Here is a 27,597-nt window from a genome sequence, read left to right as displayed (position 1 = left end):
GGGGGGGGGTGGATTTCATAGGTTGTATTTATCCTAGGATGACTTGCATGGACATCATAGCTGTACATTACGGGCACATATGCTAACCGCTATGCTAGTTCCCATATTTCTTTTTCTTTGCTCACTCTCTCTCTATGCTTCCCTACTGTGCTCTCCTTCCTTGTCCTTTCATGGCTCATTTATATTTTTCTAAGGGAAGAAAGCAGGAAGGGTAGTGACTGGCATAGATGACTACAGAAACAATGATGTAACAATCTGATTTCACCTGATGAAGGTCGTTGACTCACAATATTTCATAAATGTTTTTGAGGCTGCCAACACCTGCGATCTGAAAAATTCAGCAGGTCTGTGAGTGACTACTAAGAGCATGTTAGGTGGATAATCGTGGGCCGTCACCTCTTGCACCTCTAACCAGCTGTGACGGATGGGCAGACAGAGACCTCGGCTCCTGTGTGCCTCCATGCATGGAGAGGAAAAAGCCACATTGATTTAAAATGAGATACTATGGGATGTGAATGCTCAATAATGACTAATTTACTTGGTGTCTGCTTGAATTTTCGGTGTGATAAAACACTATTTAAATGCTCAGTACTATTCAGTGAACTGAGAGCTTATACATAATCAAAAGTCTGTCAATGTGACATTATCAGCATAAAGTGTGCTCCACGATGCAGCATTTTCTGAAAAAGAACTACAACAACGGATTTCTGACCAACATGTAAAGAGACCAAACACAGTTTGTTTCCTTTAAGTTTGTGAAGAAAAATTGTGAAACAAAGTGGAAAAAATAAAAAAACTAATTCACAAAAACACTAGTTTATAACTGGCAATTGTGAGATATAAACGTGAGTCATCTAAAAAAAAGTAATCTAAAACTACCTTTTTTATTCCAGAATTATTCAGAATTGAGAGAAATAAACTCAGAAATGAGAAAAGTCAAAATTACAAGATATAAACTTTAATTGCAAAAAAAAGTCAGACTTCTGAGGTTATATCTTGCAGTTCTGACCTTTTTCTCTGACTTGTGAGACTGTCTGAATAAACAAAATATTACTTATATATATTTATATATATATATATTAGGGGTGTAACAGTCCACAAAATTCACGGTTCGGTTCGATACAACACAGTGGTGTCACGGTTCGGTACGTTTTCGATGGTGGCGGGGCAATTCGGGCAATTGGTTACGTCGCAATGGAAATATTTCTGCTTTAGCCCATGAAGGCGAGCCAATGGATATCACACAAGCACGCGTTTGCACCAGGGTTTGCACACGTGCAAACTTGCCGCAAGATTTATGCCGGTGAACATCTTAATCTCAATCAATTCACTATAAGCAGAAAGTGAAATTAAAAACGGAATGATGGAGTAATGACAGAGCTTTCTCCAACATGCTGATGACGGTATAGCCTATAGCTGTTTTCATTTATTTCCTTTATATTTCTCTTGTGGCCCGTACATACTGAAAAAAAATATAAGAAACGTATTTCGTGTTAAACAGGTTGTTTTTGAAAGTCGGTGCTTGAAACAAAAGCTTTTTATTTCATTGATTATATTGATGACTGCAGTGTTAATATTTTAATAATAAGACTATAATTCATTGTAGGTAGCCTATTGATAGTTCTCTTTCATAGGTTCACTTTCATAGGTTTCTCTGCCTTCACGAAGCGGCCATATTAGCCCTTCCGTTGCGATTTTTCTGGCCCGATTTCGATCGTTTTCTCTTGGGATTTCTTAGTTTGCACTTCGGCGACTGCAGTAGTGGAGCTCTGTTCTCCTTGCGGTGAAGTATGTATGGATTTCTTGCACGTGCGCGAGGCGGTTTACGGCATCTCGGAATGCAAATTGAAAATTAAAAAAACTTCCGTCTCAAAGCTTGAAACAAAAGCTTTTTATTTCATTGATTATATTGATGACTTCAGTGTTAATATTTTAATAATAAGACTATAATTCATTGTAGGTAGCCTATTGATAGTTCTCTTTCATAGGTTCACTCAACGCTGTGTAAGCTAAGACGCTTTGGGAAACACCCCTGGGCGTGCCGATTGTCTGAAGCCCTTATAGAATCACACCAATTCATTGGCTGATGGCGCGGATGCCGTCTTCGACGTTCTTACGTCTAGGGCTAGGTATCGTTCAAAAATTTTCGATACCGGTACCGATGAATTTCAAATGAAGACATAAAACATTAATTCAATTTCTTTAAATTATTGAAAATCAAAGTTTATTTATTTTGGCAAACAAAGGGGGTTTACTATTAAAATAAAAAAATGGAATAACTGTGTGATAATTTCTAAAAAAAAATAATAATAAAGTTTTAATAATTTTAATAGTAGCCTAGTAGTAGCAGTATGTACTGTCCGCTGAACAATATTAATATATTTCTGGCGCAGTGTCTTCCAAGTGAAACCGAACTTTTATTTTGACGGGTTTCCGGGAATACCTTTACAGTTCTGTGTGGATATGATATGACGTTAGTTTTACTCGAATCAAACGGTAAAATGCTCATTAATTGACTCTCACAGCAGTTCTGGAGATGTTGTTCATGTGTTTATGTCCTCATTTAGTTAGGCGGCAGACGCTGAAATCACCGCGAGCTTCAGTCTGTGTGTAGTAAACAAACCGCGCGATATAGAGAGCAGACTGCTCCGTGCGCTTTCGAAACGCTCTCGCGGATGTCAAACACTGATCAATCAGCGCCGCGCCAAGTCAAACACACCTAGTGCTGCAGGATTATTGGCTCACTGACGGTGATGAGATTAACCCCTTAGGTATCGAAATTTGGTACCGAACGACATGACGTTTTTTGATACTCGTTGGTATGGAGGCAATTTGGTCGGTGCCTAAAAAGTATCGAACTCGATACCCAGCCCTACTTACGTCGCCTCCTTATACTGGCGAACGCACCATCTGCTCCTCAGATTTCTCTGCCTTCACGAAGCAGCCATATTAGCCCTTCCGTTGCGATTTTTCTGGCCCGATTTCGATCGTTTTCTCTTGGGATTTCTTAGTTTGCACTTCGGCGACTGCAGTAGTGGAGCTCTGTTCTCCTTGCGTGAAGTATGTATGGATTTTTTGCACGCGCGCGAGGCGGTTTACGGCATCTCGGAATGCAAATTGAAAATGAAAAAAACTTCCGTCTCAAAACCCTCCACACTAGGCTTGCGGTTTTTGAGAGGGAGTCATCTGTTTTTCCCCGTCGCGCTCCGGAGGCCACTGAGGCCCTCCGCGAATCCACGACATGGGGCTCGGATGTGGAGCTCGGGGCGATGGAGAGCGAGCAGACAGGCCTTGCCTTTTCTCTCCCTCTCTCGCCTGAGCACGTACGCGTGAATTCACTGGTTGAATTCGTGCATGAGTATTTATGTCCTAGCCCAGAGGCACGGTAGCTGCAGAGCGCCACCTATGGCTTAATCTCACAGCGATTCGTGAGAAGGAGAAAGTTTTTCTCCTTGACGCCCCTATTTCTCAAACTGGACTATTTGGAGAGGCAGTCAGCTCTGTAGTGGAGAAGTTTCGGTCCGCCAAGTCTCAGTCAGCTGCCCTCAGGCAGTTTATGCCCAGGAGGACGAGGGTCCGTTCTAACACCCCCTCCTCTTCCTTGTCTAGAGAGCGCTCCTTGCCCAGGACGGAGACCGCCAGTAGGAGCAGCGCCCCGGCTCATCCCCCTCCAACCACGATCTGGGGAGCCCGCGGCCGACCATTGCCCCACCGGCGACCTTGCAGGCGAATTAATTTGAAATGGCCCATCAGGCGTGCCGCTTCAGCTCCATCGAGTCGCTCCTGACTCTAGAGTCAAGTTGAGGAGTTTTCCCAGAAACCTCACGAGGCAGGGCCAGACCGTTCAAACGTTTCTGCCCGCCTCTAACACACTCTCCTCACTCAAATGTGTTACATCCGCCCAGCAGGTTTCGGTGTGCAGCAAACTGCCATCTTCTATCTCTTCCAGTGTGGCAGTCGGGAGACGCATCAGGCTTTCTCCCCCTACTACCTGTTCCTTCATCACCCGTGGCTCGCGTGATAGACATAGACTGTAGGCCCACAGCCTACAGGCCCCATACCGGCCGCTTTTCAGTCTAGTACATCAGTCCCCGTGGACTCCGTCATCCTGAACGAGGACGCCATAGGCTTTTCTTCTTGGTGGACAACTTCTCACCCTCCAGACCTTCTCGACACCCTAACACAGGTATGTCTTCAAGACTACAACACTCTGCTTCCTCTATCGCATTTCTTTCACGAATGGGATCTTCCCTTTGGCTTGGCTTTGGCACTTTGAGGCTCCAGGGCATTCATGTACTCAACTACCTGGACGATTGTCTAATTCTGGCCTACTCCAGGGAGTCAGTGAGCCCTCACAGGGATGTCGTCCTCCGCCACATTTGTGCCCTTGGCCTCAGAATGAACACCAAGAAGAGTGTTCTATCCCCTTCTCAACAAACTGTGTTTTTGGGAGTTCACTTGGATTCCGTTCAAATGCAGGCCCGTCTGGCTCCTGCCCAGATTTCTAGCCTCAATACATGTTTGGCCCGCTTCAAGCTAGACCATTATGTCTCCGTGAGCACTTGTCGCAGGCTCTTAGGTCTCATGGCCGCAGCCTCCCCTGTGCTACCCCTGGGTTTGCTCCACATGAGGCCGTTCCTTTGGTGGATGAAACTTTCAGGGGTCCGCTCCACAGGACCAGCCACTCGCTTAGTAAGGGTGTCGCGCAGTTGCTTTCGCACCCTTTTAATATGGCAGGACCCCCTTTTTCTCCAGAGTGGAGTCAGAATGGGGGCGATTCACCGTCGGCAAATGGTCACGACGGACGCATCCCTGACCGGCTGGGGCGCGGTCTTCGAGGGTAGGCCGGCATGCGGACTTTGGACAGGAGAGTTCCTCTCCTGGCACATAAACTGCCTGGAGCTGAGAGCCGTCTTCCTGGCACTGATTCACTTTCTCCCCTCTCTCAGGGGGTGTCAATGTGATTGTCAGGACGGACAACATGGCGGTAGTACCCCATATATTCCACCCGTCAAGCTGATTCCGGCAGTTCTGTGCAGGGTGAAGGAGAGCGGTGTCCATCTCCTACTCATAGACCCGTTCTGGCCATCCCAGACGTAGTTCTTGGAGCAGATTCCTCTTCTGTATCGGCCTCCTTGGGAGATTTCGATCAGGCAGGACCTGCTCTTTCAGCTTCAGGGCAAGATCTGGCACCCTCAACCCGAGATCTGGAATTCATTCCATTTCTGGTCTTCATGCTGAGGTTCAGGAGACTATCGCTCGTGCCAGAGCCCCCTCCACTAGGAAACTGTACTCTTCCAATTGGAAGGTCTTTGAGTCTTGGTGTTTAGCCCACACAGTGGACCCAGTTAACTGCTATATTGGTTCAGTGCTGGAGTTCCTGCAAGAGAAACTTGCGGCAGGGGCAGCTGTTACCACCTTAAGGGTTTATGTTGCGGCCATCGCCGCTCGGAGAGAGCTGGATGAGGTTCCCCTGGGGAGACATCGGATGGTCTCTGCGTTTATGCGTGGTGTCCAGCGTCTGAGACCAGTACGCCCCATTGGAGTATATTCTTGGGACTTATCTGTCATCCTTGAGTCTAATGGTAGCCCTATTTGAGCCCTTAGAGTCAGCTCCAGAACGGATTCTGACTCTCAAGGTTACTCTTCTGTTGGCGCTAACGTCTTTAAGAGTTGGGGACTTGCAAGCTCTCTCTGTCAGCGAGATGTGTATGGACTTGGTATGTTTGGACAGTTGTTGGTATGTTTTGGTGCTGGCCACCGTGGGCTTGCCACATCGAAGCACAGAATTTCTCACTGGGTGAGGGATGCTATTTCACTGGCTTATCAGGTGCGTTGTCTTTCTTCACCTCTCAGCGTTCGGGCGCATTCTACTAGGAGCGTGGCTTCCTCTCAAGTTTTTTTTAGAGCGGTCCCCCTAGAGGATATTTGTTTAGCAGCAGGATGGTCCTCTCCGCACACTTTTATAACTTGGATCTTGACATGTCTCCGGGTTCCCAGATTTTATCTGCTTGAACCAGCTGTGTATGCTGTCTGGTTCATAAACAGGCCAGATAGGGCAGCGTTTTAGGCGTGTTAGGTATATCATTCCCAAAGCATCTTAGCTTACGCAGTGTTGAGTGAACCTATGAAAGAACGTCTCCGGTTACTCGCGTAACCCTTGTTCTCTGAATAGGGAATGAGATGCTTTTCGGCAGAGAAATCTGAGGAGCAGATGGCGCGTTCGCCAGTATAAGAAGGCGACGTAAGAACGTCGAAGACGGCATCTGCGCCATCAGTCAATGACTTGCCGTGGTTCTATAAATGCTTCAGACAATCGGCACGCCCAGGGGCGTTTCCCAAAGCGTCTTAGCTTACGCACCGTCTCGTTCCCTATTCAGAGAACAAGGGTTACACGATTAACCCGAGACGTTTTCAGTCATGTGACCGGCTCAAAGACTTGGAGGGCAAAACATCCATAGAACTGTCAATTTTTCATCGGTTTCGCAGCCGCAAATATTTAGATCACCTCTCAAAAGAATAATGCAAAGTTTTGTCCATTTGCAATCCATATTAAGAACCCGCGGCAATATTTAAATCATAAACAGTGCAACAAAATGCTGTAAAACACTTAAAAGTGCGTTAATATATTTAAAACAGTAATATTAAAAGATACAATTCAGTAAACAGTCTACACAGGCAAGCAGATGAGGCCAGGTACATGAACGCAATCCGCTTAACGGTTCAGTGTTTTCCTTCTAATGGTTTTCTACGGGAAGCCATTTAATGTGAAACTTTGCACATTGCGTTTATATTCTGGCTTCATCTTCTTGTCTGTGCAAAATATACATCATCAATAAGGTTTCCACTGAATCTCGCCTTTTAATATCTGCGTTTTACTACACTATTACTTGATGCAATCTGCGTAAAAATAGCGGGCGGTCAGTGCAGCTAAGCTTCGTTTTGCCCACCAGGTGGGCGTTCCTATGAGGGTGAGACATCACGTGAAAACTATCAATAACCTAATAGACCTGTTATAAAAAAAACTTTTTTAGAAACATTTTAATTGAAGAGTAAATATAGTCTAATCTTATCCTTGCAGCATGTTAATTATTGCGGGGCAAATTAATTGTACTTTTAATTTAATAATAAAAGTAACTTCATAATAATAATAGACCTAATAAAAATAAGAATATAACAGGCATACATTATTTGGAAATGCCAAATCCTCTTATAAGATTGCCAATAATTGATGTTTTTGACTATCTCAGGCTATCGTCGATAAAAGATCATCTCTTTTGACGCACCCCAGCAAGGGGAGGTTACCGCGGGGCAGACAGCACGTTGCCTGTGACGTCGTTTGGGCTGCCTTGTTGAGTGCAGTGGCACTGATATTTCACACACATTAAGCTTTTATTTTCCAAACGTAATAGGATTAGTCCAACGAATCGTTCGGTTTGTAATGCGTACCGAACCGAAAGCCTTGTACCGAACGGAATGGAAGAATAGAGTGAGAAAGGGAAAATAGAGAGCGAGAGAGAACGTGGAAACACTCGAAATATCCAATATCCACAACTGTCAAGAAAAGCAATGCTATCTCCCATTTCCTCAGGCAGCGGCGGAGACCACCTCTCCCCTTTCGTGATGGAATGGCATGTTTTGTACCCTCATGTTGACCACTTTCTATTGATGGGGTCTGATATGTCAACACACTGATGCATCTCATAAAGGAACAACTCATTTTTACCCAGTTCTAAATAAAGAGCTACACAACGGCAGACACAAAGTTCCTTTTCACTTCGTCTGGATGAGTTTGTGTACCATGGCCAAATGAATGCTGTTGTTAGTGCTTCGCTGATTGGCTATTCAGCATGATTACAGACTTTTCAAAGAGAGGTGAATGATAGGGAGGGAAAATCTGCAGAATATGAGCTGATTTCCTGAAGCTGTGAAATCAGGCAGATTGCTGGGGATGGAGAGGAAGGGATGAGGGAAGATAACAAGGCGGCACGTTGTGATCGACTGCTGTGAAATCTTATACTGATGTATTTACCCCTAAGACCTGACTTTAGTGTCGATCCATACCCTCAATCCTCAGTCCAAGATGTCTGAACAATGTGGATATGTACGTATATGTGAGTGTGGACTCATATCTGTGCATTAGTGACAGGCACGAGTACACTAAAATGACCACAGTGATCAAAATATAAATAAATAAATAATACATTTGTCATTTTATATATTTATTTTTTTATATAAAATAATTATTAAATAATAAATACATTTAATAAACAATCATTACTTTTTAATCACTTTATATAATTGAATTTAATATTTATTTTTTATATTTTATATTTAAATAAAATAAGTGGTTTTGTGAGATTAATTAAAAGAATAATTTCACACACACACACACACAAAAAAAAGATACAAATTAAAAAAATTAAAATCAACAAACCACAAATTAAACTTTTATTTTATAACTATTTTTAACTTGATATATCATTAAAAATGCAACACTCAAAAATACTATACCCTGAAAAAACATATTATGGAACAGTCAAAGAAGTCTATCTGAGATTTTTTTAAAAAATTAACAAAAAAAATGAAATAAAAAAAAAAAAAAAAAAAGACTAACATAATTCACATCTATCTCAATGCCACATTGAACATCTTTCAAGCAATCAAAATAAAACATGTATGAATCTGTATTTTTGTTTGTGGATAAACACATTGTAGCTGCATGAATAAATTGCACGGATCTAGGTCTGTTTAAATTCTGTGTGTTTTGTCTTATGAATTTTGCCATGAAATGCTATACCCCAATCATTGTGCATTTTACAAAGGTTCCTCCCCCTCATCATCTCTCCAAAGAGAATGAAACAGAGAGACAGAGAGAGAAATGAAGGCAATCAAAAGAAAAGACAACCTGAGGAAAGAGTAAAACCGCTGACATAATTACCCAGATTAGGCTGGAAAGAGTAATTGCAAGATAAACCCTCACGGATGTCATCTCTATGTGCTCTTTGTGGCTTAATCAGAGACACTACAGTATCAAATCAATATATGCTAAAAGCCTTCGGCGGTAAAACAGTTTGTGCTAAAACAGGAAAGCTACCGAGGGAAGCTGCAGTTTGTGTTATAAAGTTTTACACTAATCACCCAGGCCTCCGTGCGACATGGGCTTCACTACGGACAAACCTGGAAGAAATATAGTATTGACAAAGATAGAAAAAAAAATCCCCAGAATGTGAGTAAACTCAGTTTTTATCAGTTTTCAGTGATTATATTTGAGTGTTGTTAAGGGACCGTAGCCCTAGCATTCAGTGCACTCTCAGGTGATTTAAGGGCCATGGCTGTGGGGTCCACTTTGGCTCTCTGAGGCCCCCAGGCCGGCATAGATGACCTTCACACTGCCTGAATCAATAGCAATTAACTCGAACACTATAGCCAGTGGTGCTTAGTAAAAAAACAAACAAACAAAAAAGTTCCCAGTACAACTCGGCCTGTTTGCAAACACAAAAACACATTAAAATGTTTAGACATTAGACACATATAAATGACATTAACATTCCGCATGGCAAGCCATGCATATGAACAAAATATCTGAGCCAATTATCAACATATCAGCTCATCCCACAATCATCCGATCTCGTTATTTAATTTAGCATTACTGAGGCATGACCTGTCGAGATACTTTTGAAATGATCAGGGCCGTTCGCACGGAAATGAGGTTTTGCATTTATTAACCAAACAAACTCATTTTCTACATTAATGACTGAAGGAATTAATGTGCAAAATGAAATCTCAGCACTAAATTGGCAAGGCACATCAGACGATACGGTAAAATGAGTTCAATTACTGCATGAAAACAGGTTTTACCTGTTGACACAGTATTAACTTTAGTCTACTGTTAGCTATAACAGTATTGCAGTTTTCTAGTTGGGAAGCTAAAGGAAAATGTTTTAAACCATCATTCTGATATAAGAGATTTAAACAAAAACAGATTGCTATGATATTGCCTTTCAATTATACTGAGCCTTCCTGTGCAAAGACGGCACTTGGAATTAAATTGCGTAAAAATTTTAATACAATTTTTAGTACGCAAACTAATAAACTATAAATAATAAGAAGAAATAAATGGGAATTCGTTATATTGTGAATATACTGTAGTCAAAGTTATAGCCAATGCAAAATTGTGTAAAACTTCAGTGTTAAATTAGAATTCTTGCTCTATAAATAATACAGCGCTGTATTCACCCATTTCACTTATCAAAAATGTAGTTTTCTAAACTCGTATGCAGTATATGCAATGATGTTTTGTGTAATTTTAAAAATAAGACATGAAATGACCTCAAGAGATCCTAGCTGCATAATGGACTTAACAACTGTTAAGAAAACAGGATTCAGTTATTTCAGACTCTCCAGCTTCCGTTTGTTTTATATTCCGGCAGGCTATTCTGTGAGGAAAGTTTTCTTTGTTTAGAAGATAATTCATGCCAATCAAACTCACAAAAGTGAAAGAGGAAAAGACAAATTGATATTTATGTTAATTTCTATACTTGTATGTAGGCTTTTGTATAATATAAAATCACATGATATACCATATTTAGATGTTAGAGCGAGGAGCATCTGAAAGAATATTATATGTAGAATTTTATAATACTGACATTTAATGAAGGGGTCATGTCACGAGAAATCATTTAAAAAAAAATTGTAATAGTATATATTTTTTTACTTTTAAATAGAACAAAACTTTATTAGTATTTTACCATATTTTTTACCATTACTGTAAAAAAATAAAAATAAATTATCATTACATTACCCCTGTATTAAATGTTTTGAATTTCTACAGTCAGTGAATCAGCAGTTGCTCTTCCAGGCCTGAAATTTCCAAGCACGGAGTCACATTTCCTCAATCTGGAAAAAAAGAGGTGTTTGTCAGGGTTGAAATGCTGAGTGTGCATTAGAGAATATCTGAAATGTATGTGTACTGACAGGAGGACAGCGTGGTGTGTGACAGCAGCCAGTTGTCTGGCCCGAGCAGCAGCTACAGGCTTCTATGGAGCAGATAATAGATCTGGACAAATATCAGGTAGTCGGGTGTGCACTCTTGGCTGGGTGTGGGTTTAGAGTTATAACACTAAAAAAAACCCAAAAAAACAGAACCTGACTGTTACGAGTCCGGGTCCTGCGCTTCTCCCTGTCACCACAGGAGGCCGCCATCTCCCATCCTCCCAGACTCATCTCCCGTATTTACATACACCTGCCACATCACACACACCTGCCACATCACACACACCTGCCGCATCATTCAATTACACTCATTACACCCGCAGCTGTTCCCCATTGCCACAGACTATATAGTCTCCCCTCTCCTACCACTCTGCCTGGTTGCATTATTTGGTATTTGTAAATGTGTTGTAGTGATTGCATTTCTTGTGTTTGCTCTGGTCTGGGATACATGCACTTTGTTGCTGTTTGTATCCCAGTCCTGTTTTGTTTTTTTGTGCCGTGTTGGCCTTTTTGTTTCAATTAAAAGCACCTTCCCTGCACTTGGACCCTGACTTCGTCTTTTCGCGGCGCTTCCTTCGCCGTTGCGTGACACTGACTGTGTAGTTTAGCAGAACTATTAGACATCTGACTATTGGTGTAAAGTCTCAGCTGGTGCACCCAACGACACAAGGCCTGTTTATCGGCTAAGTCAAGAGCTGGTTGAACCAGGCTGCACAGATTTGACCAGGAATTTCTTCTGTGTTTTCTATACAGTTTAGATAAGCAGCTGAGCAAGAATCAGTAATAATTACAATGTGCTCTTTTAAGTGTTAGGGCTGTCTAGTCATTTTAGTGTTTGGTTATTAGTTCAGACATGAGCCATGCAAATGAGCAGTCCAGGTGCATGTGTGTGTGTGTGTGTGTGTGTGTGTGACTGACACTTAGAAAGCTGACTATTTTGCCTTGTAGCATAAGTGTAGCCAAATGACAATGTTTAGACGCACTTCTAGTCAGTATCAGAATACTTCTCACACTCGCTCTTCTCACAAACTCGCTATAACACGCAGTGACACTCAGTGTGATGCCCTTGTAGATGATTATGACTGACATTCACGGCAAATGAACGTGCAGGAGGTTGATTTACAATCGGTCTCTGGCAATGGACTGTTAAACTGCTTTGTTTGACTTTTACATGTGTCTAAAAACACTATAAGGACAGAAAAAGATATAGCATGTCCTCTGACAATACAAAAACAATTAATGTCAATATTTGCTATGTCTGACCCTTTGTATCCTCTTGAAACTCATTTTTGTTCTCAATAGGGAACATGGGCACAAAGTCTAAAATTTGTTTTATTTTATTATTTTATATTATTTTAATTTCTCATCTATTTGCATTGAACTTTACATTTGTATAATCAAATTTTTTTTTTTCCGCATAGCCCCAAATGACGAAATTCACAAGCAGTTTATCATAAAGGTGCCAACAAAATTAGCTGTATTACAGTACAGAGTATACAGAAGCTAGTTTTTAAAAAATAAATAAGATGGGCTGAAGAAGCTACATTTGTAATATTATTGTTGTCAAATGTTATTGGTGATTTGATAAGTTATGAAATGTCATCTTGCCAAACAGTTAAGGAGCTGTAGTTACAGCTTACACCTTAAAAATGAAGGTTTTTCATTGGTATTGTTGGTTCCATGAAGCACCTTTAACACCCATGGAACCATGTTCATCAGATTAATAAAATATTCTTCAGACTAAGAATGTTTTTTTTTTAATTATTTTAATTGTTCACAGAAAGGTTCTTTGAGGAAACCAAAATAATTATTCTAAGGCATCGCCGCAAAAATCCCTTTTTGTATCTTGTTTTTAAAGGGACATTAGCAGTGCTTGGTTCCAAACATTTGAGAACTACTGTTCTGCCTCGTATTTACTTCATACTACTCTACTATAAATGTGATTATCTAAATTTGTTATATAGAGTAAAAAAGTAAAAAATAAAATAAAAAAGAGAGTAGAAAGAGTGTTAAAAAATAAAAAAAATATATAAGAATGGTTTCTTGTAATATTACACAAATGGATGAAGCCCAACAGAGAAACCAGCTCTCATGCCAACATAATAAGCAATTTGCTTTGCTCAGTGTTCACAGACATGCTGGAAGTCCCTCTATTACCTGGTTACCTGGAACCCCTGCGTTCCGGCCCATATGGACCCCTTCAAACATGCAGCCCCAACAGACACAAGCAAAAGATCCACAACCAATCTCCTGTCATCTACCAAAACCATTCCGCTTTGTTTTTCATGCGAATATAAATCTTTCTGCCTATGATATCTGAAGATCTGAACGGCAGGACTTTTTCCAAGGTATGACATCATCACAGGTTTGACTCAGATGCAACACTCCCCAAACCCCGGAGAACATCAGCTTCCATACAGCAACGTGCTGAGATATTAATGAGCTTATAGTTTAACTGATTATGTGAGAGCTAATCCGCTGTTTACAAACAGCAGCAGATGGGATTTTACAGGTGAGAAGCTAAACAAACTGGCGTGACGGTGATTGTAAACGCTCCTTTTTTTATTCAAATTTTGCGATTGAAATTAAACCCGCCTCTCGGGTTTCTTCTAAAACAAAGCAAAAAATTAATTTTAGGAAACCAGGCCTGTTAGGTTAATATGAACTGATAAAGGAAAGGTAAATGTAAAGGCAGCTAACTCACCCCTCTCACACGTGCGGGACCAGTAACCGGTGCCTGTGCAGTCACAGATAAAGCGATTCCATCCTTCTTTGCACACGCCTTTGTTCTTGCACGGATAGCTGTCACACTGCTTGCCTGACATCTTGTTGCAGGAAGGTTTGATGCCTGCACCGTTCTGGTCCTCAGCGATTTGCCTGATGTCCTTACTGCGACCGTCAATGAACAGGTCCCGAATGCATCCCACATAGCCGTAATTTAGCATGGCAGTCCATAGTTCGGTGGGAAGAATAAGGCCGGCCCGGCTATCGGGGAGGCCACCCAGGTACATGTCCCCCTCCAGGTCCAAGATCTCATTTTCACCACTGGCGGTGAACGGAGTGCGACGGCTGTTAACAGATATGGTGCCTGAAAAAAAAAAAATCAAAAGAGACAGAGATTATATGAGCCATAAAATACATGAAACACATTCACACAGTTCCTGTTAGTGCAGAAAGTTAGTTTTTTTAGCAGTTTAGTTTTGTGATTCCTGATCACCTGCATGAACATGCCATAGTCCTGTTGCAGGGAGTCATATGACGTTTCTATAAAGAACATTATTTTGTATATTTGGTGTAATGCAATGTTTACACGCAGTTTAAGGTTTAAAAACACATTATTTTCCACGTACCGTACATTATTGTTGCGTGTCGAAACATGCCGATTTTTACAAAGCTCAGCGTTCTGAAAAGCGTGGTGTGCTCTGATTGGCCAGCTATCCAGTGCCTTGTGATTGGCTGAATACCTCAAGCGTGTGATGGAAATGTTACGCCCCTTACCATATTTGGAATATCAGCTTTCATTGAGGCGGCGGTAACAATACTACAGTTAAATAAAAGTTACGCCTTCTTTCTTAGCGTATACATTTATGGACGGTGTTATGCAAAACTTCCCACATTGTGACTTAGAATATTTTAGAAAGAATATCTCTTTGGGTTTGACACTTTAATCTTTGCGACTTTACGGATCTTATATATGCACGAACAGCTTGCAACACTCCAAAGACAAAGGAAAATATGAAATTGCGTCATATGTCCCTAAAATGTCCCCCAAAAGTAATTTTACTTAGAATATGCATTAGAAATGTTGCCTTTGCAACTAACTGAAATAAAATAATTTTAAATTGAAGTACTAAACTTATTTAAAAATAAAGATAAATACAAATACTTAAAATATAATAAAAAAAATGACAAAAGCACATAAAATTATAAAAACTACTATTTATCTATCTATCATTTATTTTTTAAACTAGATTCTGTTGCCAAAAGTATGATAAATTGCATGTGATTTTTCTCGTTTGTTATTCTGGGTTAAAAATATCTGATAAAAAGGTGAAGTTAAATGTAAACAGATCAGAATTTTAAGAGCAATTTGATTTCAAACTAAAATTTAATTGAAAACTGAAAGTATAAAAATAAAATCTAGTTTAGATTATTATTAAATACTATAATACTATATAAACATGATGCTAAAATCTGTCAGGAGACATAAATATATATAATAATTTATATTATAAATAATATATAAATATTTTTAAGTGAAGGTCATGTTAAAATATAAATAAAATAAAACAAAATAAAATACAAAATAAAATAAATAAAAAATTTAATAAATGCTTTTGAATTTGGAGAGACTATAAACTCTAAACTAAAGTACTGTAAATAACTGCACTGCGTAATCCAGCAGGGTTCAGACTAAGACAGTCTGTCCTGTGTCTATCCTGTCCACAAGAGACAAAGATAGGGATAGAAAGACTAGCCAGAGTAAAAGATGGAGGGAGTGGGGGGCTACAAGAAGATTATTTTCTATTTATGACCTCATGGGGAGTGTGTGAATCTTGTAAAGCGGGGTGCCTCATACAGACACACAGATGTAAACAATGCATCCCATGTGGGGAACCAGGGATCAATGGGAATAATCTCTTCAGAACTGACACCGGTCCAGTCACCCACATAGCTCTGTCTAAAACCTTGCATTATTGATATCCTACAAGACCTCCCAAGGGCCCTGTGCTATGAAGTGTTATGGAGTAGTCATCGATCGATTCAGAAACAGAGTGCCAGCGATTCAAGGGCAATGAAAGAAAGAAAGAGGTGAAGGAGGATACAGAGAAAGATAGAGGGGATAAAACCTAATAGAAAGTTCCGTCAAAGTGGATGTGAAATGAAAATGTCAGCCTGCTTTGGACTAAATCTGTCCATTATTGGTGACTAACCACTGTGCTTTTTGTTTAAAGCTGTTATCTTTGGGCTGCAAAGCTTAACGCCTATGGAAAACACAAGCAATTACAGTATCCGACCGATTTAATAATGAAACAAAGTGGGAGTTCTTCATGTGCTCAGTTAAAAATTGGTTTTAAAATGAGATACAATTTACGGGCAATGTCTTTATTTCTTAAGAGCATATTTCCCACATGGAAATCAATTTTAAAGACTTTTTCCTTGAATTGCATTTATAATGTTAGTCATTTCTGTCACAAATTAGATGTACAAAGCCATTTTCAACCCTGTCTCCTACCTTTAGGTATATTTCATAAGGCAAAGAAAGCAACATCACAACCACAATAGCGTGTTCGCTTTGTGCTTCTAACAAATTGTTTTCCTACCATAAATATTATGGAGTGATTTTGGGTTACTATATTGAATATTTCCTTTATTAACAGCCATATCATATTCAGCAATGTATACGGAGCAAAATGTTTTATTATTATTATACCTACAGTACATTTCTCCTACACTACACTGTTATACTGTAACCTTTTAACATAAGCAACAAAAAAGCAAAATAAATATATAATTCCCATTTTAAAATTAATAATAGTAATAAAAATAATAAAAGTAAAAATAATAATGATAATAGTAATTATTATTATTATATTTCAAATTTCTTATCTATTGATGTTTAACTTTAGGTTTGTACAAAGGAACAAATGAGAAAAATGAAAAGCTTCAAATGTGCCAACAATAGCGTTACTGCAATACAAAATAGAGCAAAAGCTAGAAAAAAATAAAAATTACATAAAATAAAGTACATAAAAATTATATACAATAAAAAATCGACTGGAATCAAAGGCATTTATTAAATGTTTTCAGCATGGAATAAAGAATGCACTTAAGTGTGTGCGAGTGTATTCGGCTGCGAATCCACACACTGACCTGATCTTCCGTCTCGTTGGATGTCCACATGATACCAGGCCCCGTCGTTCACCTTGTTCTGTGTGGCTTTCACTTTGATAGTCCCAGAGCCCATGTCCAGCAGCAGGTACAAACTTCCATCCAGAAGCTCTACTGCAAAAAAGTCCACCTTTGTGTTCTTTTGGCTACGGGCGTCCTTTCTTTCCTGCGGCTTCCCGTGGGTGAAGAGAATAAGGCCGTTTGGTTCGGTGGTACGGAAGTCGAAGGATATGGAGCCCATGCGTTTGGTGTTCCACTTAGGTAGGCTGATGTAGGCCTCGGGCGTCTCAAACGAGATGGGGTCCAAGGTGGCCACATTCTCGCACTTGAACACCACATCTCCCTGGATCTTCATTTTGGGATCCACGATGCGGGCGAGTCGGGAGAGCTCCAGCCGGATGTCATTGTTTTTGTAAACAACCTGTGCAGATGTAAGCAAAGAATCACTCAATGATAATGATATATGAGATATCTTTATCTGGCTTTCGAAGATAATGAATGAATATGAATATGCAAATTCTTTTTTTTTTATGCTGGATGCTAAATAGAGAGACCAGGAAAGGTGACTTTATTCAAATATGACCTGTGATAATACCAATAGGCCAGGCCACTGCCTGCAAATGACTGTCTCTCAATGGTAATTGACTCGGGCTGTGCTGGCACAAGCATGTGGGTCTGGTTTTCTTGATAACTATGGTAATGGGTTGACAAAGCTGCAATGGCACTCTCTGCCACAAAAGCTCTGAGGAAGCAAGTCCTGCCCCCTGCCTGCTTCCCAAATCTGGCATTGTGCTCTGGGTCCTAGTGCCTGTCAGTTGAAGCCTAGACAACAGCCATATGCTCTGAGCAAGTGCTTAGTTTTATTAGGGCTTGACGTTTACTTTTATCCAATGCACATGTGCTCTTAAATTGAAATACTGATTTTTTTCTAATAAAGGGATACAAGGAGATATTTAAAAGAAAAATGATTTATTAGATTGAGTCAAATGTTTATAGTTAATTATATAACCTTTATGCATAATGTGGGACTTCTAATTATAAACAAGCCCAAAGTACATTGGGACTCTTATTTTGAAATGCCTATACTATTGACAGCTTTTCAAAAAGATGAGGGAGACAAAATGAAGGAGGATTCTGGGACTCTTACAACCATCTACAACATACTTTAATAAGCAAACAAAATAAATACTTACATAATTCATCAACAGAAGATCATAAGCAATTTATTGTCATAAATGTGCAGTATTCTGAAACCGTGAGCCTGTAGAACATGCAACAGCGCCATGATTTTACTTTTAAATGTGCAGGGCTCATATTTATTTAATGAAATTATAGCCTAAATAATCACATTAGCCTGTTTAGCGATTCCTTTTTTTTTCCATCCCCAAATTTAAGACCTTTTAAAATAATTACATTTCATAAAACTCAGCAGAGACTTTTTTTTATTTGCATACATGTTCCCAAATATATTTTACAGTTTGCATGCATCTATTTTTAGTCACAAATGCAAGTTAAATGCTCACGATGTCGAGTACTGTTTTGTAAAAGACCATCTGGGTTATTTTTTTTGCAAATTAATATCGTTGCTATTTCTCTGCTGTACTAATTTTGCATGGTCTGACCATACATTACATTTAATACAGATTAAACGGGTGTAGAGAATACTGTACCTGCAAACTCCGCAGAAATTCACCGGGGTGTGAAATTGCCTGCTTTAGCTAATTTCTCCTGAAGAAAGATATCTTTTTTGGGTGTACATTTTCAGAACATCACGCTGTTTTTGAGCGCAAGCAATCGACACAAACACTCCAGCCCTGATATTACAGTTAATCCTGGACATTGCGGGGTGTAAATCAAACATCCTCTCAGGTGCAGGAAGGGCAAAGCGGAATGGAAGGATTGTGTTCTGTTTCAGCAGAAAAGCCACTGAGATTTCCAGGCTTTTCCCCTCTGCTGTGTTTCTTATCTGATAGCTCATAAATATCATTCTCCCTGAGGGGGATCCATTTCTCAGAAAAAGCCATACATTGGTTCCTCACATCTCATACAAACATCGTCATTTTTCTCCACAAGACTAAAACTGCTAGCTTCAGTCTCTTATTGTTCTTTCAAAAACAGTATTTCTCCTCGGTAAACCATCATGGTGCTATCAGATAGATTGACGTACACTGGCTCTGTTAAATCTCTAACATCATGATGGAAAGAATCAGAAAAATTTAAAGCACTTAGTGCACTATTTCAGTGTCTGAAATACTGGCATGATGGTACATAATGTACTGTATAGACCGTTTTCTTAAGCTATATTATATCAACTGGAAATTGAGATTTACACACACACACAGTAACAATATAATACAGAAATCTTTTTTTTTTTTTTAAATAGATACACTACCATTCAAACGTTTTGGGGTAAGTATGTTTGTTTTTAAATATTTTTGAAAGACTTTTATGCTCACCAAAGCTGCATTTATGTTACTAAAATACAGTAAAAAGCAGCAATACTGTAAAATATTATAATAATTTAAAATAAGTGTCTTCTATTTGAATAATGTGTAATTTATTCCTATGATGGTTAAGTTGAATTTTCAGCAGCCAAGTTGTTACATTATGCTGTACATCAAGTAGAACACATCGAAACATCAGATAATCTCTGAATAAAGGATTCTGGGAATGGAGAAAGTGAAAGAGAGAAAGAGATCGTATGCTACCCACAGAATCCTCGCAAACATCTCAGTCCCAAATATGACCTTGACGACTTCAACATGACTGAAAACTGCCAGACATTGATTAGACAATGATTGCTGTTATTTGTAACATTATCATTTTTATTTATCCTGTCTGGTGCATTTTTCATCACCTAAATCAAGTTTCATCTTGCAAATTGTCCACAACACCAGGGGCAGCCATAGTGTCTGACACAAATTGATACTCTGCAATTTGGTCTGTTCTATGGCATTGTCATTATGATGCGCTCAGGCGGCCCATGAAATGTCAGCCGGTTAATTCAGCTGATGAGCCGCTCAGAGCTGTGAAATATCTGCACCCTTCTCTGAGTCTTGATTCTGTAACCGAGCTTGCAAATCATATTTCAGTTGTCCAAACTGTTAAATCTCTTTGCAGAAATATTCTTTAATTGCATTAATTGACTTTTGGAGCAAGGTGCAAACCATAGCGCAAAACCAACATATGTCACTCAAACAAAATAAGCATTTAAGGGGAGAACAAATATTTGTTCCCCTGGGAGAATAAAGCAGACTTGACTTGACTTGACTTGAAAAGAAGGGTTACTTGAATAGAGCACTCATAGAAATCTGACATTTGTATATAATGCCAGAGCTTAATCTAACAACAACTGGTATGTAGTTTGCAGGAAAAGCATGCAAGTCTTACTGAGACAATCTATAGATAGACATGAGAAGACTACAAGAATCTTTCTGTGTGGAGCCATCTCGGCTTTATGGATTGTAATATGGATATTGAGTACAATGTAAAAACACGTACACAATAAGTGCATTTTACCAAATTATTAATTTAAATGTAAGTACATAGTTGTTACATGTTGATCTGTTTTAGTTTAGTTTCTATGTCTTCCTTTGACCTAGTTTTCCTTAGTTGCCCTGATTGGTCAATTAGTTCCGCACCTGTTTTCTGTTCCTCCCTGATTACGTTTAGTATTTAAGTCTGTGTTATCCCCTGGTTCTTTGTCTGCTATTTGTTTCATTGATGTAACATTTCCAGCCCCACTCACGAACCAGAGACTAGTCAGCCGTCATCCCGCTGCATGGAGTTACTGCCTGAGCCCACTGCAGACGGAGAGCCTGAGCCCGCCGCGTCTGAGCCAATCATTGCCACAGAGCCTGAGCCTCAAGCATCGTCTGACCAAGTGCGTGAGCCGGCAACATCGTCCGTCCCCGAGGGAGTTTTGGTGGTGATCGAGGGCTTGGAGGGAAGAAGGTGAGCTGCATCTGGTTTCTGGGAGCTATAAAGAGGAACTCATGGACATTTTAAAGATGGACCTAATAGGCTGGTTTGGAGAAGTAGCTCCAGCTCCGCCCAGGCGTGCAGATCCCCTGTCTCCACCTCCAACCTCCGAGCCTTGGACTACACTTCGGTCCGCCGACCCGTCCGCTCCGCCTTGGCTCCTAGCTCCCTCGTCTCTACCATGGCCTGTCATCCCACTAGCTCCACCGGGCTCCCTCGTCCCTCCGGCTCCACCTTGGTCAGTTGTCGACCATCCGCCACCTCGGGACTCTACTCCTCTGGCTTCGCCTCGTCACTCCGTCCCTCCGGCTCTGTCAGGCTCCTCCTTCCCTTCAGCTCCACGTTCATCCTCAGTCGCACCGGCTCCACTGCGGTCTTCCAGATCCCCGCCTCTGCCTGAGTCGCCTGAGCTTTCAGCTCCGCCTAGGCCCTCCGGATCCTCAGTTTCACCCCGGCTCTCCGTCTGCTCGGTTCCACCTGGGTATCCACCTCCAGCAGCTCAGTCTCCGTCAGTCGGCCCCCTGGTGTTGTCGGTCCCTTCACCACCATGGCTCCTCCCGCAGTCAACTCCACCGTGGGCCGCCATCCTGACTGGCCTCTGGATTGCCACCTGGCTCCTCCTGCTCCAGGCTCCTCTCTGGCTCCTCCCACACTCCACTCCCCCATAGACTTATTTTTTGGACTGTTTTTGTTTCTGCCCCCTTCCCATTGCCTGCCCCTCATCTGCTCCTCGCCCGCCTCCAGAACCCCCACCCTCCCTCCTCTGTTGGACCTTTGTCAGCTTTACTAGCTCTACACGTTACAATAGTAATTAAGGACACTTAATATAAAGGGACCAAAAGGTTTGATAAAAACCAATGATATAACAAACCTCAGTCAGAATAGACACTATCATTTGTTTAGGCCAAATTATATGACAGCATTGCACTTTATGTCTAAGACAATCCCAGAATACACTGCACTTGTGAAGTTAAGATGCTGACTAAGTAGGCAACAAGTCAGCTTACTAGGTTTCAGAATGAACTTATTCGTCATTTGAAGTGAAGTCCATTCAACATATTGTATTTTTGTGCACCTGGGTGTCAATTCTGCTGATGAAATATTGAAGACATGTCTTTCCACAGAACTCTGTGAACTTATGCTGTTGTGCTGAGAACTGGAAGAGCGGCTATGCACTTTCTCAGGGTCCTCCCTGTGCCCGCGGCCTCCTCTCTGCCTGTGCTGGGCCTGTAGTGACACCCGCATTCATCATCCACAGCTGTCTGCTTCTACTATAAATCTCTGCCTACAGTGCCTACCCACCACTCTCAAGGAATTAATAGCCCCCAGGTCAAACTGGAGAAAACTTGGAAATCGGAATAGATTATTCACTAGTCAAGCATGCCAGGTGGCCCTTTGTGGATGTTTTGCATGGGAGCTTAGGGAAACAAGGTACAGAAAGGTCTAGATGGCCTGGTTGGACATGGTATAACAGGTTAGGGCTCACGCAGCCAAATATTTGACTGTTGGTGTAATGGCATCCGGTCTGGTTTGCAACTTATTCATAGTTTGTTTTATTTTGTTCAAACCTCTGCTAGACTACAGCTCATCTGCATGCACTGTATTCAAATATAATTTTCCTCAAGGTCAACAGTGTTGAACCAAATGCTAATGCTAATTAGCATGCTAACACGAGAAGCCTACCATCTTCACTTTCACAAACAACTTGCCACATGACCTATGGGGAAATCTGTCATCAGCTCATTGCTGCTAGCTAGCCATTTAACACTGACTAACTAAAATGAAAATGTCTTCATAATTTACTTTCATGTCATTTCAAACCTATAAAACTGTCTTTCTTCTGTGAATAAAATCAGATATTTTGAATAATCTGGTAATCAAAGAGTTCTGGTTACCATTTACCTCCATATCATGGACGACATAAACAAAAACAAAAAAATTAATGTAAAAAATAAAAATAATATAAAAAAAGAAAAGAAATTCTTAAAATCTGTGTTATTTTACTACTATATTATTATATAAATCAGTTTTTAAGTTTCAGTTAGTTTAACATTTTTATGTTAGCTTTCAGTTTTCAATAGTTTTAGTTTAAGTAGACAATAACAACAATGCTCAAAACATCTTTATATATTCCACTAAAAAAAAGTAATACAGGTTTTGAATGACATGAGGGTGAGTAAATGACAAATGGGTGAACTATGACTTTAACTGATGCTTTGATTTATTTCATCAAAATATTCTAAAATATAATTTCATCTGAACACTACATGTCTGACACAAAGACAAAGACCACTCCTGCTGTTTCAGGCTGGCCAGAATTCCAGCTCTGAGCTTGTGCCAAATATTAACAGTCCTGCGGTGCTTACTGAAACAAATCTGCTGGATAGAGGATGAGCGAGCGAGTGAGGCTGGGTCAACTTATCTATCAGAACTCTCAGACCTGTCTCGCATGCATAGAGCAGTGCTGGCTCTGGAGCAAGTGTCCAGAGAGCAGGGACAGTTTCATCCAGCCGTCCCAGCAAAGTGACAAATGACAGTCACCATGCGCACATCCTGGAAACTGATTGTGATGGCAGAGCACAAAGGAAGGGAGTCCAGCTCCGCAGTGGAGGCCGCTCAGTATCCAGTCATTAGTGCTGGCAGACCCCTGTGCAGCCACACACCCCGTCATACCCTGATTACTGCCCTTCACGCTCAGCTTGAAAGACGGACACAAGGCAGTCTGAGGAGGCCACCAACTATCTATACAATAATCTGCTTTGTTTAAAGAAAGAAAAAAAAACTGTTGTTAATTACGCTAAAACAACAGCTACTCCTCTATCATTTCATTTTTTAAAATGCTGTGGTCTTATACATATTAAAAAATCGGTGCATATTGTCTTGATTTTCTGTCTTAAGACCATTTTTTGAAACCTCTGTCCTATATACAGTACAGTTCAAAGGTAAAAGCAGTGTTAAATGTGTCTCTCTGCATAACCCTTTCCACAACATGGCTGCAATAAGCATCTTGTGCCACAGGGTGGTACACTCTACAATACCACAATCTACTTCTAATAATAGTTACTATCACTTAAGTTTACCAGTATAAAAATAAACACCAGAACAGACAAAAATTGTGTAGTGAATAAAGGAAAAATAAAAGGAAATTAACATAATATAATATAAAAATGTATCCTTCCAGGGTGTTTCTCCAAACAATCGTTTTGAATAATATAATATAATATAATATAATATAATATAATATAATATAATATAATATAATTTTCTGGATTTATTTATTTTTTGGCATGTTCTATGCTACTGCATATATAACCTGGCTTACAAAAAATAAAACAATAGAAGAAAAAAAACTGCACACAAAGTAAGAGAACTACATTAGTAAGCTACTGTGAACATAGTAATTGGGAAAAAAAAGTCTGGACATTTTAGGTTTAACTGACCCCAGCTAAAAATGCAAAATGGCACGTTTATCATGTCATCCTGATCAGATGTTGACACAGTCATATTACAAACCCCATGTGTCTGAGCGGCCACACATGATCCATAACAACTACATCAAATGTGAGGTTTTAAAAGCTGAGAAGTGTATAAAATTTCTTTTTATCCTTGGACTCGAGCTGTGAGAAATAGTGTGAGGAGGAGGTATCTATCATTATGGCCACTCTTGGGTGGGTGAAGGATGTAGAAGTTCTGCTATCTCCTCTTGAGCAGCTCTTAGCATCCAGTTCACCTATCTAACAGAGCAGTGTTATGTAAGCACTCACTATATCGCAGCACATATGAGACTGATTACTGTAATCTCTGACATGGGTGGCAGTTTTTTAAAACTCAGCACAGTAAAGAGGGAATGAAATGAGTTTTATTACGCAAACGCCGATGTTGCAGGTTTTTAGCCCTGCGATAGGAGTGCCGGTCTGAGATGGAAACGGAAGTGATAGCTTGATGGCGGGTCATTAAAAGATAGCAGGCTGTTGTAGCGCTCCCTGCGAAAAAAGGAGGTTTTGTTGTCTGCTGTTTGTTCAGCATGAATTAATAGAGGATCTCGCCAGCAGCCGCACAACAGAGTAATTGCCTATTTCCAGCTAAATTAAAGATCAGTCCATTTACTGATAAAGTTATCCAGACCTGACAACTGAGGGGTGTGGAAATGAACAGCTCATCGAAGAGAATGACATCTAACTTCTGCAAACACTATAATGGCTCTTAGAGGGTGAAATGAATGCGAAAACAAAACCTGTCTGGATCATATTTCACCCCAAAATTCAAAGAAAGAAATGATACTTTGTTTAAAAAAAAAACTTTTTTGGACTAAGGTGGTTTGCATTACATAATTTTCATAAAGTTTTTCATGACCATTATATTACATTTACTTTTTGATGAAAACCTTTAAATTTAGTTTTTAATTTAAATCTAATTCAATTTTACTTCATTTAAAAATTATAATTTTAGGTGATGAAAATTAACTTTTTACAAGCGACTTTGTTAACAAGTTAACAATTACTGTAATGTGGAAAATGTAATGATAATAATAATAATAATAATAATAATAACAACAACAACAACAACAAGAGGGTGAACTGGCTGGATCATAAATCACCTAAAAACTCATAAGAAAAAAAAAAAACGTGCTTTGTTTAGAAAAAAAGGTGTTAGAACGAAGATGGTTTGCATTATGACAATATTTATGACAAGGATTTCATTACCATTACTGCATTCACATTTCATTTACTGCAGTCTTTTTTTTTCTTTTGATAAAAATTCTTAAATTAGGTTTTAAATTTATTACAGCTAAATTACAAATGACAATACATAAAAAAAATAAAAATAAAAACAATAATAATAATAATAATAATGGTCCTAAAATAGGATTCATTTTCTTTTAGCAGAATATAACTTCTTATTTTTCTTTTTAATTTAGGGGTGAAATATGAAGAATTTTTCTGTGACATTCACCCTATAAAGACATTTACATTTACAGATGTCTTCATGTCCAGTTGTTCAGCAGAATCTCTTTGGGGTTCCCTTTTTGAGAATGACGCATATCATTATGCAAAGTCTCATCTCATCCAATCACCTTAGCTTCTTCTCTGGCCTGTGAAACCTTAATCAAATGATTCACCACAATTGAAAAATCAAATTAAATACGCCTGAAACAATTTCACATCTGGGCAAAAATGTATAACTCCTGTGAATTTCATTAGAGAAACGCACCACGGGTATGATGTCTGCTCTATCCTTTTCACAAGATAAGCTGTACTGCATCTATTATTCTGCTCGGATGGTCTATTCAAACTTGTTCCCTCTCAGTCCAGACAAGGACATGGTGATATGATGCATGTAGATGAAAGAACGGGGTTCGCCCAGACCACCTACCTCTTTCAGGCAACCCATAAAGTTGTTGCTGACGGGTGACCCAGGTAAGTCTGCTGTGCTTGGACTTCCTCCGACGTAGAAGAAATCATCTGATCCCAGCATTGTGTAGTCCTCCTGCGTATAGCCTGTTGTGGTCAGTATGCCGTCCACAGATATTGTCACCTGATTGAGAGGAATGACAAAAGGGAGGGAAAAATCCATTCATGAACATCATGGCTGTGACGGCCGCTCTACCAGGAATAGGTTAGCTTCGATCTTGCTGGTTGCTGTCTGTCTTTGTTTGTGCACCAAAGACCACTTCGAGACTTTTAGTAGGCCGTTCTTGTCTAGTATTTGTAGACTTACAAAGGACAGGTAAAGAAAATATTTTGTCGGCATATTTTCTTTATCTTTGATGGTGTTAGAAATGGTTTTCTGGTTTGGGACATTAGTTTGAGGGGTTAGTGTTATGTACAAACTATAGACAAATTGCTTGTTTTTAGAGCAAATTCTGTGCACACAGGGTTAGTTGACACATACATATGCATGCGATCCAAAATGAGCTAATATTACCACAAATGAGCATGCAACACAGAGCAACAGACCAACTCAGATGGTCTTTTTCCTCATATAACATTAATAGTGAGATACACAACCACTGCAAACATGGAATCGTGCATCTCCTTCAAGCCAAGATGACATGCAAGGGGAAGCAGCACATATGAGACCAAAACAAAAGCTACAGGATGAGGGATAATGAGGGAGGACACAAGATGACCTACACCACAATACAGACAGGACAGGACACTGGGCAGATGGTGGGTTGCTCAGACAAGAGTTTAGGTGTTAGTAACACAAGGGCAGATCCAATATGAATGCGTCAGCGCGGCATGCGCAAACAACTGGAATCAACTGTCAGAGCTCCAGTGCTGAAGTAGTTCTTTATTCTTTAATTTTCATACTGTTGTTTTCGTCACTTTTTGTTTTTGGAAAGCTTCTGCCAGTTTTTGACAGTATTTTATTTAAAAAAAAAAGAAAAAGAAAAGAAAAAAGGGCTAAGAGGAAGACTAAGCCTTCAAAAACTAAAAAAAAGGGCCAAAGAGGAAGTTCAAAGAAAGAAAGATAGAAAATGGCGGTAAAGCTGTGGTGAAAATGGAATGAGGACAGTTGAAATAAAAAAGGAAGAAATCCCCGAAATACAATCCAAAGTCTGTTTATTTTTTTATGAAGCCATGAAACCCCAAAAAAGAGAAAGAAAGAGGGCCAGGGAAACACACGGTAAACCCAAAAAAGGACAATAAGAATGATATCTACCAGACAATGTAGTTTGTTTACCATAGCGTGTCCAATACCTGAATGCTTTGAGAAGAGGGGGAA

The 27,597-nt window shown here is 39.8% G+C and overlaps 1 protein-coding gene across 4 annotated transcripts in view; it reads right to left on the bottom strand.

Moving 5' to 3' along the window:
• The window catches only part of LOC306886501 (neurexin-3a-like), a gene marked incomplete at both ends in the record, with an annotated part of 283,146 nt that overhangs the window by 201,335 nt on the left and 54,214 nt on the right, over positions 1-27,597 (bottom strand). For 3 of the 4 annotated variants that reach the window (XM_079443647.1, XM_079443649.1, XM_079443650.1), the window contains 3 exons: positions 13,700-14,083; positions 16,870-17,308; positions 26,242-26,403. In XM_079443647.1, coding sequence (XP_079299773.1) covers positions 13,700-14,083; positions 16,870-17,308; positions 26,242-26,403 — 985 coding nt within the window. Of the gene's footprint in view, positions 1-13,699; positions 14,084-16,869; positions 17,309-26,241; positions 26,404-27,597 lie in introns of those variants that run through there. The other variant, XM_079443648.1, reaches the window with a different exon arrangement.

This window comes from Barbus barbus (assembly GCF_936440315.1).
Source record: "Barbus barbus genome assembly, chromosome: 20".
NCBI classification, from domain to species: domain Eukaryota; kingdom Metazoa; phylum Chordata; class Actinopteri; order Cypriniformes; family Cyprinidae; genus Barbus; species Barbus barbus.
The sequence above is the reverse complement of the archived record's forward strand: the minus strand, read 5'-3'. Positions and strand labels throughout refer to the sequence as shown.